The 20,043-nt window shown below is 42.1% G+C and overlaps 1 protein-coding gene across 2 annotated transcripts in view; it reads right to left on the bottom strand.

The window, feature by feature from the left end:
- Nucleotides 1-20,043, bottom strand: part of LOC144509624 (histone deacetylase 9) — a 728,394-nt gene that overhangs the window by 3,220 nt on the left and 705,131 nt on the right. For both annotated transcript variants that reach the window (XM_078238446.1, XM_078238445.1), the window contains 2 exons: nucleotides 8,763-8,847; nucleotides 4,935-5,088 (listed from right to left, as the gene is read on the bottom strand). In XM_078238446.1, coding sequence (XP_078094572.1) covers nucleotides 4,935-5,088; nucleotides 8,763-8,847 — 239 coding nt within the window. The remainder of the gene's footprint in view (nucleotides 1-4,934; nucleotides 5,089-8,762; nucleotides 8,848-20,043) is intronic.

The raw sequence follows: 20,043 nt of genomic DNA, 5'->3' as shown, positions 1-20,043 counted from the left end.
CATTTAGGAGGGGTCCCAATTGCGCTGATTTTTTTTTCTTTTAAAATGGGAATGGATGCAAAAACAGGCGCCATTCCCGCTTATCACATCACGCCCAATTTTGCAACATTTTCTCACTGCAAAACAGCCGCAATAAGGTTGTTAAATTCTGCCCCACATCTCAGAACACTGTGGGTCAGTAAACAGAACTTTATGGGGTAAATTTCTGCTCCACTCATCGCGAGAATCGTAGCGGGGGGGACAAAACATTTAGCAGATCACTTAAATGTCCGCTGACTTTGGGCGGGGATTTCTGGTCTCGGGCATGCACAACTGGAAAATTTCACCTGATTGTGTACTCAGTTTTCCTCACAGAGTGGAAATATTTATTATATGTACTATGTAGTTTACTATGAATTTAACATTGGCATTTCAATTCCAAGATCACCTGTGGAAATGAGTCAGGGAAATAAGGTTAAAAATTTGGAAACCTCCCATTTTCTACTCACCTGGAAGCTAAATACACTTCAGAATTTCATTGCTTGTTTCCTACCATATCAAAATAAATAAGATAGTCCCTATGCCATTGTTTGTTAGGAAAGGTTTGGAGTTGCTTCACAATACTTTATTCATTAATTTCTTATTTATTCTGCTGTAAACATCGGACTTATAGTTGTTTTTAAAATGTCCTTTTTATATTAAATTGTTCTGGATAGGGGAATGGTGGTTAAACTACACCTCTGCCCAGAGGCAGGCCCAATTGATCTGGTTTTCATGGGGAAAGGAATTCAAACCTAAAACAATTTAATATCAAGTGACAGTTTGTACATATTGACACAAGAAAAAGGATGGCTGCTGTTTGGATACAGAGACAGAAAGAGAGAGAATGCAGCTGTTCTTTTGTTAGCAACCCAGCAGGATGCTGGTGAGAGCTGGTTCTCTGCTTGAAAGAAAAAGGATGATACAAGTGGGACTTCTGAAGATTTACTGAACAAGGATTTGCCAAAGTGAACCTTGTTGTTGAAAGTTGGTTCTAGAATACTCAAGCTTAGTGGAACAATCTTCAAAGGGCACTGGAAGAGTCAAACTTGCATGGCAGGGAGTAGTGATCCTGTTATCTTGTAGTGATATTTTATCTTGTATTGCTACACATCCCCAGATATGTGGTGCATAGCAAAAGAAGTTGTAAGGTGTATTTTGACTGCATTAATTAGTGAATACAAAATATATTTTCTTCAGTTTGGTACATTCGTTGTCTGTTAAATAATGTTTGACCTTTATTTATTTTAGTTTGTTTGTTACAATAAAAGGTTTAAAATGTGAAACTTTATTATTTCCTTCAGTCACTGGGAAATTAATCTCATTTAAAAAGTTATCGGTCTCTATAGGATCGTAACAATTCTTACGTCGCTTTCTTTTTAATCTTTCTTAAGACGTTAAGAAACGTATTCATTTTGTAAACGAGTATTATTGCAGTATATAATCATTCTTAACTGAAAAGCAAATATTTATATACAAGTTACACAAAAATAAGCAGAGCTGCACCTATTTACTCGGTACGTTATTTATTCTTGGCGCATGGTACTGGACTACATAGATTGAGGAAGTGCCAGGTTTCATCCTTAGTCTGTTTTGTGTTTCTTTGGCCTCTATTAGGATCATGGTGACATCACTAAATCTTGCCTCAGGATGCTTGAGCGAAGGAGCGGGAAAAAATAACCAGAGATCCCATTCTTGAGTGCTGTCTAGCAAACTCAGGTCTGGAAAACTGTGCAGAACAAACATGGGAGTAGGACTAACTGGATAGCTCTTTCAAAGAGTCTGCACAGCAACAAGGAACTGAATTGATTCTTTTTGTGCTGTATGATTCTATGGATTCTAATTTGTGTTCTAACTTCAAACTTCTTCTCTGATTCTCCATCCTTCACAACATTTTTACTGTTGTACATCCTTTGCCTCAGCCTTTGACATCCTTGTTCCCATGAAATCATACACTGTTTTCAATCTCTGCTGTTTCCATCATATTGGGCCCGATTCTCCCATCACGACCCATAACTTTCCTGGCGGGTCGGATCGGGGGATGCATATGTCGGCCATTTCATTGATTCCCCGTGAGCTTTTACGACATACGCGCATCTCCCAACCGGAAGAAAATGGTGCTGCCGGGCGCAGAGATCCGGCAGGAAGTGAGGTATTCCATTTGAATATGTTTTACATATATTTTAAATGTATTTTAAATCCGATTATCGGGCCCTGCTCTGTGCTTGCCGGGCCCGATAACATCTCCCACCCTGCCAGGAGTACTTCATTACGGTGGGGTTTAGAATACCTCCCCACATTCGGAGAATGAGCGGGAGACCCTGCCGGAGTGAAGAGGGGGGTAATCGGGGCCCCCTGGGCATGGGCGCCCTGGCAGTGCCCACCTATGCCCCCTGGCAATACCCAAGGGGCAAAGTCCCCATCCCCAGGAGGCAACTTGGCACTGCCCACTAGGCACCGGGCAGTGCCAAGGGGGGGCTATTGTGGGTGGGATCTAGGGGGAATTGGTGGGGTTGGGGGGTCCTGCTGCCACTCCGCACTGGGCTGGAGCAAGGCCAGCGCTTGGGGTGGTCTGGGGGGGTGGGGGGGGGGGCGGGGGGAGGTTGCCTCCTGGAGGGGGGATCTGACCCCGGGGGGGGGCACAGAGGGTGGGTGGGGGGGCTGCCGGGGTGAGGGGATTGCCACTGCTGGCTGGGTGGGCTGGACATTGGGGCACTCCGGGACGGGGGGTTGGGCCTGGCCCGGGAATTGTCGTGGGGACCGCAATTGGGCCATGGGGGGGTGGGGCGGGGGAGAGAGAGGTGCTGGAGGAGCACCACTGTGGGTGTCCCAGGCTGGCCAGCGATTGAGCTGGCCAGCAAATGGGGACACTCACAGATCAGGGCCACTGCGCATGCGCAGAGTTCCGGAGCTGTCAGACTGTGGCATGAATAGGCCCCGCCACCCCCCCCGGGTTTTTAATGAGATTCACAATTGTGACCTCTGCATTGCACAGAGTGTGGAGATTCCAGTCTGAAGCTGCACTGAAAAAACAATCGTGATCCAGAAGAGTTTTCCCACCAATTCAGCAATTTTGGGAGAATCGCCCCATCGTTCCCAATTGCACTCTCTTAAATCTGATGGTTATAAACTCAACCACAGCCGATACACTACATGGTGAGTCATTCACTGCCAGATTTGACTCAACCTTGTTATGTCATATGATGCCTTGTTCTTCTTCAGTCTCCAACTAGTCAAGGATTACCTTTGAATGCAAGGGCAACCCAACACTCATTTTCTCCTTGACTACTGGCTTCTGTAATTTTCTTTCCTTCCACTCTTTCCACCAATCTCTTTACTCTCAACTGCAATATTGGATACAAACAGCTCATGGATTTCTTTGTTTCCAAACTATCCATGTAGCTGGCTCTGCCACTACTTCTCCTTTGTGCCCTACTGCTTCGGATCTCTTCCACCCACTCTAGCTTTCAGGATTCTTTGTATACAGATTTTTTTTCTCATCTCCTATATTCTTCAATAGCTTCTTTGGTGAAACACATCTCCTGCCCCTTGATTCCCTTCCCCTCCCCACATCTGATATTTGACTGTCCCACTGAAACCTCCAAGTTACTGAATGTTGTTAATCGCTTCCTTTGTGTAGATATATCCCTATCTTTTCAAAACTACTGTGATCACCACTTCCCAACCTTGCCACTTGATCCTTAACCCATTCCTCTTTCTCATTTATATGCTGCTATTTGGTGATATCATCCACAGGCAAGGGATCAGTTTAATCTAGTGTGCTACATACTGCTTTATTTGTTTACTATTTACCTTGGTACAGAGCTACCTCCATTATGTAACACTGCCTTTCTGACATTAAGTCATGAATGAGCTAAAGTTTCTTCCAACAAAACATTGGGAAAGTGGAAGCTATTGTTTTGACCCTCCTCCATCCTAATCAGCCTGAGCTGAGATTCAAATTCCACATTGGGTTGATCGCTAACACGGCTTATTTTGAACTCTGCAGCCTTGCCACTGCTGAAATCCTTATCTATTCTCTTGTTATCTCCACACTCAATTGTTCTAATAAAGGCCTTTATTCTTGGCCTTTTATCTTCCTTCCTCCAATACCTTACCACTTGTATCCTGTCCCTCACTAAATTCTGTGCATGTACCATCTTGATGCTTGGTGATCTATATTGGTTCCTAGTCTGCCAATACATGGTTCAATGTTCACTGTTTTGTTTATTTATTTAATTCTTCTGACTGGTCCCTTGGAATGTTCTCCACATTAAAGCCTCTACACAGACAAATTGTTGTTAAATTGCTCACATTATGAAAAAGGACAAACAGGAAAGAGGAAAAAACCCTCCATTTCTCTTTTCCTTGTATTTCCTCTCCTCATCCTCCATGTTGTTTTTTGGGATGTAAAGTAAACTTAAATAATGACTAATTCACAAATTGTGTATGCGCTTCATCCATACTTGAAAGAAGTCAATATTCCCATGGCATAACAGACTTCTAGAATTATATCAATCACAGGCTACCACACAGTAAATTCTTTTCATTGCCCGATGTAAAGTCGAATTTTTAGCATATCTTCACACATGCACTGCCTTTCCCTTTGGGGAATGGTGGGGAAGTATTGGAAAGATTCTCAAGCTGATTATCAGCCCATTGAACCACATTATGAATGTTCCTTCTGCGGCCAATGAGCCATGGCTTCTGACTTGAATCCACAGCCTCGGATCCAGAGGTATAGGTGTTCTCACTGTGCCACATGACCTCCTATATGAAATGCATATATCACTATTTCAGATGATCATATTGAATTTGCGAAACAATTTTTCAGCTGAAGTTGAAACATGTGTCATCATTTATTTGATCATCAAAGCTGTATTTTATTCTGCTCTGTTCTCTATGTAGTTGCTGACCTCTTCTCTTTCGGTGAGTGTTCCTGTTTGGTACCCACTGACAGCGATGCCATGGCAGTCACTGTTTCTGTCTCCTTTCTCTCCAGGCTCTGGGCATCTTTGAGAGACCAGTTAACGTCTGAGGCATATTGTTGTACAGATTTCCAATATTTTCCTGAGAATGAAAACGTAGATTTTTTAATGTCCAATGATGAAAAGTGCTGTAAAACTGATTTAAAACCACACTCTAGATATCATAGTTATCACATCATTTTCTTAAACAATTTTCAATATCAATCAGGAAATATAGGGTGGCATTTAATGGAGGCAACCAGACTCCAGTGTTACCTGTCAGGAAGAGTCAATGCCTCTCTCAGGAGTCAGTTAAATAGCACTGCATATGCGAGTGCATAATCATGGTGCCCTGAAATCCAGAGGAAGCCCCATATGCAACCAAAACTTGTGCCATCTATAGGAAGGGAACAAGAAATGGGGCTACCCCTTTCCTGCAGATTAGGAAGAGTTAAAATTCTTCCTAGGGCCTCTGATAGAGTGCTGTACAATCACTTACTGGGTGTTGCCCAGAGTGGCTTAGCTGGTGATGCTCCCAATTCAACATAATTGCATTGTTGAGATTTGAAGCTTACTGCAATCACAATGTATACGTTGCCCTATAACCTATCTCTCATTAGCTCAACATGTAGCAACAGTATCATGAGATTTTATCCTAGAAATTCATAGTTCATGTTCTGCTGAATTAAGTTCTTCAAGCATTGCAATAAATCATGAAAATGTTCAAGGATCTTGCATCTGCTCGTTGATCACTGATTCTGTGGAACCTCATTTGACTTGCAAAAAGAAAGCAGTTTCATGGGAATTCCCAGCTAGTGTTTCAGAGAACCGGTTCTAAATTCTCAGTGAGAAGACTCAATGAATGAACCTCAAGCTGAATGATGCAGTGAGTGCTCACACTCTCCTCTCACCATGGGATATATATATATTCATTCGTGGGATATAGGTTCCAATCTGACTCATTGATGGGATTAAGGTGTTCTTTCTTTGTTACCTTCAAGAATTCTATGTGAGATAATTTTGATAAGTGGCAGCCCAGTCCATAGTAGACATGAAGCAGGATTTTAAGGCCCCATGGGTCCGTGCTTTTGCCTCCCCCACCTTTCCAGCCCGCACCCAACTGGGTCACCATAGCTCATGGGAGTGGAGGTGTGGGAGGTACGGTGGGTGAGGAGCCAACCAGCCAGCCCCACTCGGCCTTAGGTCTATTGAGGGCCTTATATGGCCAATTATTGCCCACTTAAGCTCCTCAATTCATCTCCACTGCCACAAAATGCTGGGCAGTAGCAGGTGGGTGAGCGTGAAGGCCATTTTTTAAACAGCTTTGTTGAAAAGGCTGGAAGGAAGGGGTCACATAACATTTGGGGGTAAGGCTCCCATTTATGCATCAGGTGCATTGCCCCCAAGATGTTACCCTCCACCATTTGTTTCTCCCCAGCTGGCCTCTTAAATATGCCCCAGCCCCTTCACCCTCATCCTTACATTCTCTGTTGCTTCCTTGTCCAATACCCAGATTTATGTCTCTCCAGTGGCCATGTCCTCTTCATCCCAGGGTCTGATTGCGGCCCCAAAAGACCTGGCATAGAGTTCTGCAATGCTGGGATTGCTAGAGCTGCCAGCCAATCAGATTGGCCAGTAGTTCTCAAGGTGGAATTTCCTCCCATTGAGGGTTGGAAGACAAGCCCTCAGTTTGTTTTGGCCACCAGCAGCGTGTCATCACTGCAGGACAGTCTTATTTACAGTTGGTCGGTTTGGAATGGACTTTCCTACTGGGTGTGGGGAACAGTGCCTCCATAAAATCCAGCCCATTGATCAGGAACACAAAATTTGCATTGAACTAGCAATGCCACTCAAAGAGGTGACAAGGATGGTTTCTGTAGGAAATGGAAGCTGATGCTTTAGATTTTTATCTGAGATTGAAACTAAGACACATTTTAGAGAATAGTGGGAACATTACCGTTAACTTTACTATAACTGTCCAGTGATTGCTTGATACTGGCGAGTGCGAGTGTCTGAAATGAGAAATGGTTCCATTCCCCAGTTTTAACACCCCTTACCTCAAAAGCACACAAAGAAGCCAAAACATTTTAAAGAGGAAAATGAGCAACTTACAGCATGATATATTATCCTAGTTTTTACATTTATGCAATAAGAATATGTTAAAACTGACTTATGATGTTTGGAAATTGAAAACAAACATATCTGCATTTGGCTGAATCAAACTTTTTTTTAACAAACTATGGTAACTATAGTAACTTTATAAGTTATGTATGATTCAAAGAGCTTTTCAAACTGTGTTAATATAATGCTCCCAATAATATTTCACTAAGAAATAATAAGACTCTGATTTTAGGTGGATCGCAATAGCAGTGTGAGAATACCAGGGAATTTGGAGTGGTATAGCCAGGTGAAGGGAATGGGATACGAGGGATGATGCAGTCAAATACCATACAACATAATTAAAAACAAATGAGTAAACGTATTATAATTTTTCAAAATTACATTAGATCTGATCTTGGCATGAGTTTAATGGAATTCTGCAAGATAAGGGGGAACAAGTTTCTTTTCGCCAAGTCTAGCTAAACTGAACAATTTAATGCAAATATTTTAAATAAATGGATGAAATAAACCTAGTGCAATCCAAGCCACCTAATGCTGCTCCTTCTCACTCATATGGCCACGTAATTCTGGGCAAGTTTGTTTCTATTGCAACATTTCAATTGTTTCACTGAATCGTTTCAACTTCCACACCCAATGGTTCTGTGCAAAGCAATGGGATACACTCAGCAAGGTGAAGAGAGGAGTTGACTACAACGTTTAATCAAGTCTTATGTCCTTTAGAATATTTCAGTCCTACCATTTGAGGTTGGGATGTCTCTATTAACATAGTGATAGCAGAATCTGGGGTGAAGTCAAGAGCAATAGGAGCGAATGGGGTAGGGTGGAACCATTAACCACACTGATTGCTTCCAGTCCAATTGATTTAAAGAGTAGTGGAAACTTTGTGCATGAGTGGAAGACTGATAATATAAATTCAAATTTGCCAGGATAGCAAAAACTGCTTCAATGGCAAGAGGGAGCTGCAGTTTTACTTTCTGCGATGTGTTCTTGGCAACACATTTTTTGCAGTCCCATTCATTTTGTACAATTTTTGATAATTTTACAAGATATATATTAAAAGTTGAAAGAGGTTGTGGTGGAAAATATTCTAGTTCTCATAACTGTAAAGTAAAATTAACATGCCAAGAGTTAATGGACCATTCATTCTCACCATAGAGTTCTGTTGCCAACATCATTAGATTATTTGTTATTCATATGAAGAAAAGGCTGCCAGTTTTGCTTCACTATTGAATTTTGGATTTCATAAGTAAAGAATGGAAGATTTTAATTTCTGGACTTCTATTATCAATGCAAATACAAATCATAGTTTATATTGGAGAGGTTCCAGGATTTTTTCTCTTTTGGAATAGACAAAGCAAAACATTTATACTCTGAAGGAATAGACCTCCAGCTTGAAGCTTGGTTTGTTTTAAGAAAGATTGCTGAGTAAATCATTATCTTCAGTTATTTTATAACCTTAAATAAAAGCTTTTTTCATTGTGTTTTTGCAATTTATTTATGTAAACATAGTATTGTTTCTTCTTTGAATATGAGCCCGTGTGCAATCAGCAAACTGATATATTGATTTAGAAGAGTCGTAAACAGAAACCTTCCTGGCACTTGCTAGATAATAAATCATTTTTGTGTAATTAAACAAATGTTACCCAAACGACTTACTTTGAATTTCAATTGTTTTTTCCAGAGAAGCTACAGCATTGACGTTTGGCTTCTGAAGCTGAACTTCTTGGGGAAGAGGCTCCAGCTGTAACGATTCAAATAACTTTGTGATAAGATGAGTCAATTTGCTGTTTAAAAATGAACTCCCCCTCAAACATTTTCCTGCAACTTTCTAACCCTTTTCCAACCTGCAACCTTTTTGAAGAAGAGTTCCAGTGTAGCCTAGTGGAGATCACTTGAGTAATTTTCAGTTAATTTTATTAACTGTTTAACTGTCTGCAGAGGCTTGAAGTGTATGAATATTTTACTGAACTGTGCTCATTTATCACAAAACTATCTAAATTACTTGTCTTTATATTTGTAATGTTTGGTTAAGCAAAGGTCAAATGTTTTTTGTTGAATTATTAATCTTCATTTAAAGAAATTTGATGAATAGTTTTTTTCTCCTTTGCCACCTTTTTCGAAACGGATGGTAACATTTTCTCTCCCTAGTTTTTAGTAGAATAGAGAGCTGCAGTGTTGTTGTTTCAGCTTAACATAGAACCTAACTGATTAATCCCCATGTACCTTACAGGGTGCTTTCTTCCAGGAAAGCAACAATGAGTCCTTTAATTACCTTGGAATGCATTGGATAACTTCAGTTTTGACGTTATCGCACTATACTGTGAAAGTAACTTCACAGTGTGTTATTTACACAATATACATAACTGAACTGAAGTGAAACTACTACTTCCAGTGACTAAAGTATTCGAAATGATCAGCTAAACATCAGGTACATTGAAGCCATTGTGCCTGCCCCCACCACAAACTCTGTTCCCTCACCAGCAATTCCATCCCCCTCCCTGGTTACATTCTCAGCTTTTTAAATCAGACTGTTTGCAACCTCAGCATCCTGTTTAACTCAGATGAGTTTCTGACTACATATCCTCTCCAACATAACAACTCCCTGCTGCCCAAACCCTATCTTGCATCAAGTCCCGTTCACCCATCCTTCCTGTCCACCAATACCTCCAATTAATAATTCTCAAAGTCTCAAAGGCATTTAGGGATGGGCAATAAATGTTGAGCCAGCCAATGATGCCCACATCCTGTAAATGAATAAAACAATTCTTCAAAGCCTTTTCTCCACCAGCACACACAACTCCTCACCCCAACCCCTCCCATATCTCTATACCCTCCCCAAGCCCTACAAATTCTTCAAGAGTTCCTCCTAATTCTGGCCTGTTATGCATCTTCCAATCCCGTCACCCACATTCAGCGGCCATATCTTCAGTTAGACCCTAAACTCGGGAATTACTCCCTTAAATCTTTCCATCTCTCTCACTCTCAAACCTGAAGATCTTTCTTAAAACTTTGACTAATTTTTAATCAATCCTCTGTTTCTTCTTTATTGGCTTCGTGTCAATTATTTTAACAGCAAATAAATCTGGATGCTGGAATCTGAAACCAAAAGAGAAAATGCTGGAAAATCTCAGCAGGTCTGGCAGCATCTGTAAGGAGAGAAAAGAGCTGACATTTTGACTCCAGACAACTCTTGGTCAAAGCTTTGACAAAGGGTCCTCTGGACTCGAAATGTCAGCTCTTTTCTCTCCTTACAGATGCTGCCAGACCTGCTGAGATTTTCCAGCATTTTTTCTTTTGGTGTCAATCATTTTGTCAGGTTACACTTCTGCAAGTAGTAGGGTGGAAACCTCTGTACTTACTCCCTGTCAGAATGATGGGGTCAATTCTGAGTTGCAACCTTGATCTAGAAATGTACGGCTTAATCAGAAGCACCCCACCTCTGGGTTGCCTGATCAATCAGGAAGGGCAGGTGAGATGAGATGTCCATTCTGTCACAGGAAAGATTGCTAATTAAAGGGATCACAGCATGGGTCATGTGGGCTCACCTATACTTTGAGACAGAATCAAACCCCAGCAATTGAGAGGAGGCTTGGGAAGGCTGCTCCTCAGGTTTCTCACTCTTACTGTCCTATTGTGGGAATTGAGGGGCTGCACTGAGCTCTCACAAGAATGGGAGGAAGATGACAACCTCTCCACAAAGCAGGTAATGGGTGGAAGTAACTGGGGAAGTCAGCAGCAGAACTGTGGTTCCTCAAACTTGGAGACAGTGCACCAAGAGGATCCCGAACTTCAGGAGGATGGGAAAGGTGAATAACACTTACAGATGCCGAGTCCCACACATTAAATTCCCCAGCATTTCTGGCAAAATACTCTTCAGAACAACATATCTTACAGCTCCACTCATTCTTCACAGCCCTGTCTGATCAATACTCACTCTCATCCTCTTGCACCCATGCTTCACAGTCATCCTTCACAAATGATGCCCCTCTTCCTCTCCACACAAACCATTTTGAATGTTCATACCTCCTTTGCAGGAGAATTTAGCAAGAGGCAGAAACCCAAGGGGGTAGAGGGGACACAATTGGTACTACAGAGACAGGCACCTTGTTGGCTACTGGCAAAATGTGGTCACCTGCTCCATTGGGAATGTGGTCTTGTTCCAGGGGATAGTATGGTGACCTGCGCTGAGTGCCTGAGCTTCCTGAGACACTGGTTAACAGACATGTCAAGAGCTGATCCTCTGCCTGTAGATCCTGTGTTGGTGGGGATTAGGAGGGGCTGGTGGGCACTCACTGTTTTCCAGCTGGATCTTGGTATCCATCCTCCACTCTGTGGAAGGACATGCGACTGATTACAATTAAGCTGCTGTTGGCTGTGGTGTTGCTTCTACTCTTGGCCCTTATCAGAGGGAGAATATGGAGCTGAATAAGTTGCTCCCAGGCCATGGTGAAGGCTAGAGGCAGGGAAGTATCTCTGAAGGTGTGTTAAGTGCAGGACAGGTAAAATGGTTTTCAAGAAGTTGGTGATCACATTTTAAAGCCTTCTGAGAAAAGATCTGCTTTAAACAGCGACCTTCCTTCTGGCCGTGGCTGGAGCTCTTTGATATAACTGATCAAAGCCTTCCCAATTTGCCACTTGCACTTGGGAAGCTCTTCCTATTTGCATTTGCTTCCTTGCTCCTGATGGGTCGCTGGCAGTTGGGCAACAGGTGCTCTGGGAAATCCAGAAATGGGGGTTTAAACAGTCCTTATATAGATTTCTAATTGCTTTAATAGCTTACAAAGTATATCCAAAGGAATTCCCTGCTTGGCTTCACCCTGCCTGTCCCTCAGAAACCCAGAAGGAGGTGGATGATGTCAGAATCCTGATCTAATGTCAATTTGAGGACATTTAACTCTCCACATGATGGCATTGAAGGCAGTTCAGAGAAGGTTCGCCAAATTGATTCTGGGGATGAAAGGGTTGACGTATGAGGAGAGATTGAACAGTTTGGGCTCATACTCGCTGGAGTTTAGAAGGATGAGGAGGCCTATATTTACTTTATCAATCTCTTTTAAAATGTTATATACCTAGATCGGATCCCCTCTTATACTCTATGCCTTGGCTAATAAAGGCAAAGACTTCTCTTCTTGTTCACAGGTCAGCCAGTCCATTCAACATTGTAGCCTCTGATCTGGTGGATTGCCTGTGAAGACTCCTATTCTGCCTGCAGCTGGTTGACTAAATGCTAATGATGAGCGACCCTAAAAATGGCCCAGGACTTTGGTGGGAAGAAGGTGGGACAGCAGGCCTGTGTCTCTGGCTGACTATCCCAGGTCTGGAGCAAAAGAATATTCCCCCTTGTTGGTCCAACAAACCCCATAAGTAAGAAATGTTCATAGAAAGAAATCATAGAAACCCTACAGTACAGAAAGAGGCCATTTGGCCCATCGAGTCTGCACCGACAACAGTCCCACCCAGGTCCTACTCCCATATCCCTATATATTTACCCAACCAATCCCTCTAACCTATGCATCTCAGGACACTAAGGGCAATTTTGAGCATGGCCAATCAACCTAACCCGCACATCTTTGGACTGTGGGAGGAAACCGGAGCACCCGGAGGAAACCCACGCAGACACGAGGAGAATGTGCAAACTCCACACAGACAGTGGCCCCAAGCCGGGAATCGAACCCAGGTCCCTGGAGCTATGAAGCAGCAGTGCTAACCACTGTGCTACCATGCCGCCCAATGTTGCAGTTAACTTAAGTCTGGCATTACTGCAAAAAATAGAAAAGGGGCACATTCTTTGTCATTCTTGGTATTGAAGAGGTATAAAAGTCTGTAAACCTGTAACTTACTTTATTGTCTATTGCTGTTGCTTGTCTGTTATTTTTAAATAGATCTGTGTTATAGTTTAGGACCAAGACTGTGGGCTGACAGAATGATTTACGAAGTCTAGAGATTATGAAAGGACTTGCATCATATCCAGTAATCTAAATATAGTAACAAGGGTTTCATTTGACATCTGGGCAATGCTGTACGACAGATATTGTCCATGTAGGGTTGCACAGTGATGTGCGATATAACACACGAGAGGCTGGATGTACTCGGGAAATAAAGGCTTTTATTGCCAACAATAACAGAGCTACTATATACAGTATACGATCCCAGACTAAAGGGTCACCAGGCAGAGCAGTGACCTTTATACCTCTCCCAGGATGCGGAGCCGACTGGGGTGTACCATAAGGACTATATTAACAGGTAGAACAGCCCAACCCTAACCCCAACAGTAACATATCTACAGACTCATAGTACTGGCCAGACCATGGCTCAGCACTACCTGGTGGGAACCAACAATGGTTCACCACACACAGTGGTTCATCGTAAGGGCTTGCTTATGGGAATAGTCCTTTATGTAGATTACAAGTAAAAGTCTGACAAAAATCCAAAAACATAACATTAGCCTTTGAAAAAGTTTAATCGGCTGCAAAGTATTATCCATTGCATTAATTACTTAACAAATTGAACTTGTACCATTCTTCTTAGTGGATACCTCTTATTGAGGCACAACCATCCTAGTTTATAAAATGCCCTGAAATTACAATTACTTGGATTCTTTCTTGCTGCATAGGAGACTCCTGCACTTTCCCTATTCTTGGAATACATTAAACCAAGTGAAAGAAACATTACTCAGTAGCCATAGGGCGTTTATAAGTTTTGCCTGCCCATCTTGAACTAAGAAAGTTCGAGTCAGACCCTTTAAAATTGGATCATGGGAGAAAAGAAGGAATAACCAGTTCTTAACAATAACTCCAGTGATCTATGATGTAAAATCTCATGGATAGAAGCAAATATATAACTATTTTGTTTCAGCATTAAACTCATTAATGGGGTTTTTCACGAAAGGTGACCAGGTCTGACTGTTAGAAGCATTACGTCTTTCTTAGGCTTTAGAATGAGAATACCCTCAAAGGCCAAAATAGAGGTGGATTTTAATTTAGAAATTGAGACCATTGTCCCCAGCACCAGCACACCGCATGTGTGTAAAATCTGTCTGGTCACTAACCCAACTCCACCACGTCGATCTCCGACAATACAGAAGTTGGACAGGCGCCAAAATCGGCAGCCCCGCAATTAAAAACAAAACTAATTAACTTATTAAGCTTGTTAACAAGGCAGTAGACCTGCATTTTATGTAGCCCATGTCATATTTTGGTGGGTTCATGAGAAAATATTCAGAGGGAGTCACACCAGGTATCAGGATATGTTCTGCATTCAACAGAAGACTCTGATGCGGAAGATGGAGAGTTTCATTGTAGTTTAACTTTGGTCGTTCATAGTTTTCAGCCTGCATCAGGTCATTTTCTCACAAAAGGGGATATACAGAGGCAGCACTTGTGGCACAGTGGTTAGCACTGCTGCCTCACAGTGCCAGGGACCCAGGTTCGATTCCCAGCTTGGGTCATTGTCTGTGTGGAGTTTGCACTTCTTCCAGTGTCTGTGTGGGTTTCCTCCGGGTGCTCCGAATTCCTCCCACAGTCCAAAGATGTGCAGGTTAGGTGAATTGGTCATGATAAATTCTCCCTCAGTGTCTCCGAACTGGCGCCGGACTGTGGTGACTAGGGGATTTTCACAGTAGCTACATTGCAGTGTGAATGTAAGCCGACTTGTGACTAATAAATAAACTTTAAATTTTAAAAGTGCTACATTCAACTTTCTGCACTCCAGCATTGGACATTTAGATTGCTGTCCTCCATGGGAACTCTGCATTCTGTAGGAGATTGCTCCTGCAGTAAAGAGGAGGGCAGGAGGAGAGCAGCTGGTCAGGGGCAGTTGCACACTGTGGTCCAGCAAATGTGCACCCTGCTGCTGCACAAGGGGCTGCGGAGGACAGAGAGCAACATCACACGTGCAGAGGTTTCCTTCGAGTGGCAGCAAGCATTGTCCAGCTTTCTTGTCACCAGTTTTTCTGTGTGGCGTTCACAGGATTGACTTTAGGAGGCTGCAGATGTTCAGCAAAAAGTAAGAGCTTTATTCAGGAGATGTTAGCACTACAGGTTGTGATGTTACACTGCACAGATACCTGTCACGTTAGCATCACACAGGCATTCTGTAAAAGTGCCCCTGCATGGCTGCTAGTAAGGAATCACTAAAAATACAGAACACATTGGGACCAGTGTTTGAATCTTAGACCCTTCAACTCTGAGACACACGTTCCTCCCCAAATTCTGCAAGCTTCCAAAGTCAAAAGCCATCAATGTTACCTCCCTGTACAGAACCAGCATAACTTCTACAAAGACTTCTAGCTTTGGATGTTACATGAAGGCACTGGATAAAACTGATGCATTGACCTTTGTGAAACTGAATCAAGAACACATGTTAGGATGTTAAATCCTGAGTAACTGCTGGCATTAATAATCTCCTGCTCAACCAAGGACTTCCCTGACTAATTTTAGTTTTACTATTTGACTAAGATAGCCCCAAGAGACAGAGGTTCCAAAATCAATGCCAAACTCTGATTGTGCTTCAGGTCCATGTATATCAGCCAGAGTTGAAAACAACCTCTTTGTAATCAGCAGTACTCTTTATAATCACGGGCAGCAGTTATAGAAAGTGCGGCCCAAAGTTAGACATTTAATCCAACATCTTTTCTGACTAAGATGGCAGCTTCAATGTTGGCTGATGGATTGGGACAATGCAAAAAATCTTTGGGGTGGGATTACTCAATCGCAGTAGTGCAAAACAGGCTGATAGCTGAAAATACGTTTTGGACCAACTTTCCTTTCTTTTCAATTGATTTCAGTGGCAAGAAAAATCAGGTGAAGTAAGACTGTCAAGTTGCTGTGAGTCCATTTTGCACTGCTGTTTTAAACAATTTCACTCTTTTTGAGATACTCTAATACCATGCTATCGTCTGACTCAATCAATAGCCATAACGTTCATTTGTTTCACATGGCTGTTGCATCTCATCTTCACACTGAAAACTCCCACTATGGCATCACCACAGTAACAAGTAGAAAAGAATAAGAATAGATTTAACAGCTCAAAACAGCCCATCCATGAGGTGCTGTAGGTCATTAACAGAAGCAAAATTATATTCCACCCCTACGTGTTAACATTTTATCTCTCACTCTTCCATCAGATACACAGTGAGGAGTATAAAAGAGCATATTGGGAGCAGTACCAAGCAAACCTGAGATGGCATCTTGAAGCCAAAGCATTGGACAAATGCAAACTGAACTGCATAAGCACGGATGCTATAGACAGAGCTCAGTGCTCTGCAGACTGTGGACTCAATTCTATGAACAACTCACACTGATTAAAGTTATGATGAACTGAGTCATTTTGACTTTGATCAATAGCTGAATGACAGGGCAAAGCCTAACGTCTGATAGCAAATGGAATTCCCATATTGTTAAAAATGTCTTTAAAAATGTGCTTTCCTCTTCTTTTAAAATGTTACTTTTCTCTTTGACTCCTTATAAATCTCAGGTTCATCATAATGCGAATATTGGTCTAATGTCTGAAATAGTCTCAAACACCTCTCTAACATTGTTGGGCAGGATACAAGACAAGCTTGGTATCCCTCTATTATCTGAGCATTTTTACTACACTCTTTTCACTTTTATTCATTCTTGTATTTAGTTTATTGATGCCACTTTGTTCAGTGCTCATTTGAATTTATCTTCTTTGTCCCCCCTAAGTTCCTGATATGCTGTCCTATACGCTCTTTCCTAGTTCCCATTGTGTTCTACAAGATCTCAAAATACTGGAGTTAATTACTTCCTCAGTCTCCCCTTTCTCTTACAATTCATAAGATTTAAAAGATTGCTGTGTTGTCCTGAGGTGGAATCTTTTCCCCAGATCTGTTTCATTATTAAGACCATCTTTCTTCCATTCCCATTTCCTATCGCTCCCCCATGGCTGTCAAGTCTCTAATCTATACCATTATTATTTGATGCCTGCCTTCCTGAAGGATCTGCCAGCCATCTTTCCCACTTTCACGTTCTGAGAGTCACAACTCATTCAGAGTGCTGCAATTCATGAGCGTGCATGCTTAAAACCCCGCACACCGATCGGCATAGTTCTTGTCAGGTTTCACTGGTTCCTATACCTGTAATTAATTTCAATGTACTTAACTTCTAGTGCAAATACCTTTCAGGCTACACCCCAGTCTCCCTCAATGATCTCCTATGTTCTTATTTCCTCTTCTCTCATTGGTCGACATTATCTTTTCACTTTGGCAACTACTATTTCAGCTATTATGCCCTGGCCCTCCTGTACTCCCACATGAAAACCTTTCACCCTACCTCTTCCTGCCCTGCTTGCAAGAATCTATTACAATCCATTTAATTTAACCTTTGCAGTCTGACTTTGCAGCATTCTCACTTCTCAGCCAAAAGCCCATTAAGGGCTTTTGCACATAACCAATGCTGACACTGACAAGACGGGTGCTACATTGTCAGAAACATTGCTATTTAGGTGAAATGTTAACTTGAGGCCCAAACTGTCTATTGAAATAGGCTTAAAAAGTCCCAAGACACAACTTGAGGGAAGACAGAAAAGTTCCCCATTATTCTAGCCAAATTTTATGTCTCAACTGATATATCCAATAATAGATTAGCTGGTTATTATTGAGATTTGCTGTTTGTGGGACTTTTCAATGTGCAAAATAATTGTTGATTTTGTCCATGTAACAGTAACTGCACTTCAGTAGTAATTAATTTGTTTTGAAGGCATTATATAAACATGCATGCAAGTTCCCACATTTTCCAGTTACTTGGTGTTCATTGCATTCTCTGATCCAGAAAGTGTGCTGGGCCATCATGCAATTGTGAGGAGCATTATACAAGATGTTATTGTTTCATCTTGTATTTGGGGCCTAGATGGAGTGTAGAATCACAAGCTCTGCACTTGTTCCTGCCTCATTTTTCTGGCTTATAGATTCTGTTCTGTGCTCACTGCTATCCGGACTCTGGATCTGTGCCTCGGCTTGCATTTGCTGCACTCGTGATTCTATGAATTTTTCAGGTGAGTCCTCAATCAATTTTTTTTTAAATCCTTCTTCCATGAATCAGCAGGTCTGTCAAGTTTGCAGTCTTTTGGAGTATTTTCTATGTCTTTTACTTCTTGTTTGCTGCCGCCATATTTCATTTTGTGTTTGAGGCCTACATATTTTTACTGTCTTCCTCAGAAAGCTACTGTAGTTTGTAAAAATCATTACTATTTATTTACAGCTCTAGTACATCTCAGTAATTCTACACAAGGCAGACTTTTTCTTCCCTCCAGATCGCTGTTACTTAGTCATGTGACATTCCACCATAGTTACATCAGCATTATGTTCCACTGATATTAACCCTTTACACTACATCTCCGCCAAATCTAGCTACATCTCTGTGAACTAGTAACATACATCAAACCATATTTGTTGCAAAGTTGTGGAATAATTTGCAAGCAAATTGGAGACTATTGTCTGACACTACAATGTCCAGGATATCATATATCATGAAGATTCTCTTCAGTGATTGAATAATGGATTCTGTCAGGATGCCGCGCAATCTGTTAATTTCAATCCTTTAAACTCAAATAAATCCATTCCCAGGCATCCTCATGGCCTCAATGGAAGAGTACAGGTTGACAGTGGTTCGCTCTGCTGTTGGTAGTCACTGCACATGTCAGGTAATTTTGTAATAGCTTGTAATAAATTGTGAGTTGAAGCAAGTAAGTAAGCTAGGATGAAGCTAAACACCTCTACATATGCTTTCAGTTTTTCAGAATTTAGGAAATAGTAGTGGAAATGTAGGCTTTGCCTTATGAAGGGAACTGGCAAAAATGTTTGACAGTGAGGGAGTTAATGAGGTATCTATGAAGTACAGGCAAGTGAACTTGAGTGTTGCTGTACCTACTTTGATTGAAAGCACATGGATATCAGTTTCACCTCCTTTCTCATGCAGTGTCATCCCACACCATCACTTCCTGCGCACTCTTGTTATGGTATTGAAGGTATGTCCTTTATTCCCCTCCCCATCATTGTCCCCATTAGCTTCTAGAAGCAGCAAGTCTTTCTTCAAAGAACAAAGAACAAAGAAAATTACAGCACAGGAACAGGCCCTTGGGCCCTCCAAGCCTGCACCGACCATGCTGCCTGACTTAACTAAAACCCCTACCCTTCCGGGGACCATATCCCTCTATTCCCATCCTATTCATGTATTTGTCAAGACGTCCCTGAAAAGTCACTACCGTATCTGCTTCCACTACCTCCCCCAGCAGCGAGTTCCAGGCACCCACCACACTCTGTGTAAAAAATCTGCCTCGTACATCTCCTTTAAACCTTGCCCCTCACACCTTAAACCTGTGCCCCCTAGTAATTGACTCTTCCACCCTGGGAAAAAGCTTCTGACTATCCACTCTGTCCATGCCTCTCATAATCTTGTAGACTTCTATCAGGTCGCCCCTCAGCCTTCGTCGTTCCAGTGAGAACAAACCAAGTTTCTTCAACCTCTCCTCATAGCTAATGCCCTCCATACCAGGCAACATCCTGGTAAATCTTTTCTATACCCTCTCCAAAGCCTCCACATCCTTCTGGTAGTGTGACGACCAGAATTGAACACTATATTTCAAGTGCGGCCTAACCAAGGTTCTATAAAGCTGCAACATGACTTGCCAATTTTTAAACTCAATGCCCCGGCCAATGAAGGCAAGCATACCGTATGCCTTCTTGACTACCTTCTCCACCTGCATTGCCACTTTCAGTGACCTGTGTACCTGTACACCCAGATCCCTTTGCCTATCAATACTCTTAAGGGTTCTGCCATTAACTGTATATTTCCTATCTGTATTAGACCTTCCAAAATGCATTACCTCACATTTGTCCGGATTAAACTCCATCTGCCATCTTTCCGCCCAACCGATCTATATCCTGCTATATCCTCTGATGATCCTCATCGCTATCCGC

The sequence above is a fragment of the Mustelus asterias genome, chromosome 2, assembly GCF_964213995.1.
Source record: "Mustelus asterias chromosome 2, sMusAst1.hap1.1, whole genome shotgun sequence".
Lineage (NCBI taxonomy): Eukaryota > Metazoa > Chordata > Chondrichthyes > Carcharhiniformes > Triakidae > Mustelus > Mustelus asterias.
Note: the sequence above shows the minus strand (reverse complement) of the source record. Positions and strands in the feature narration are given on the sequence as shown.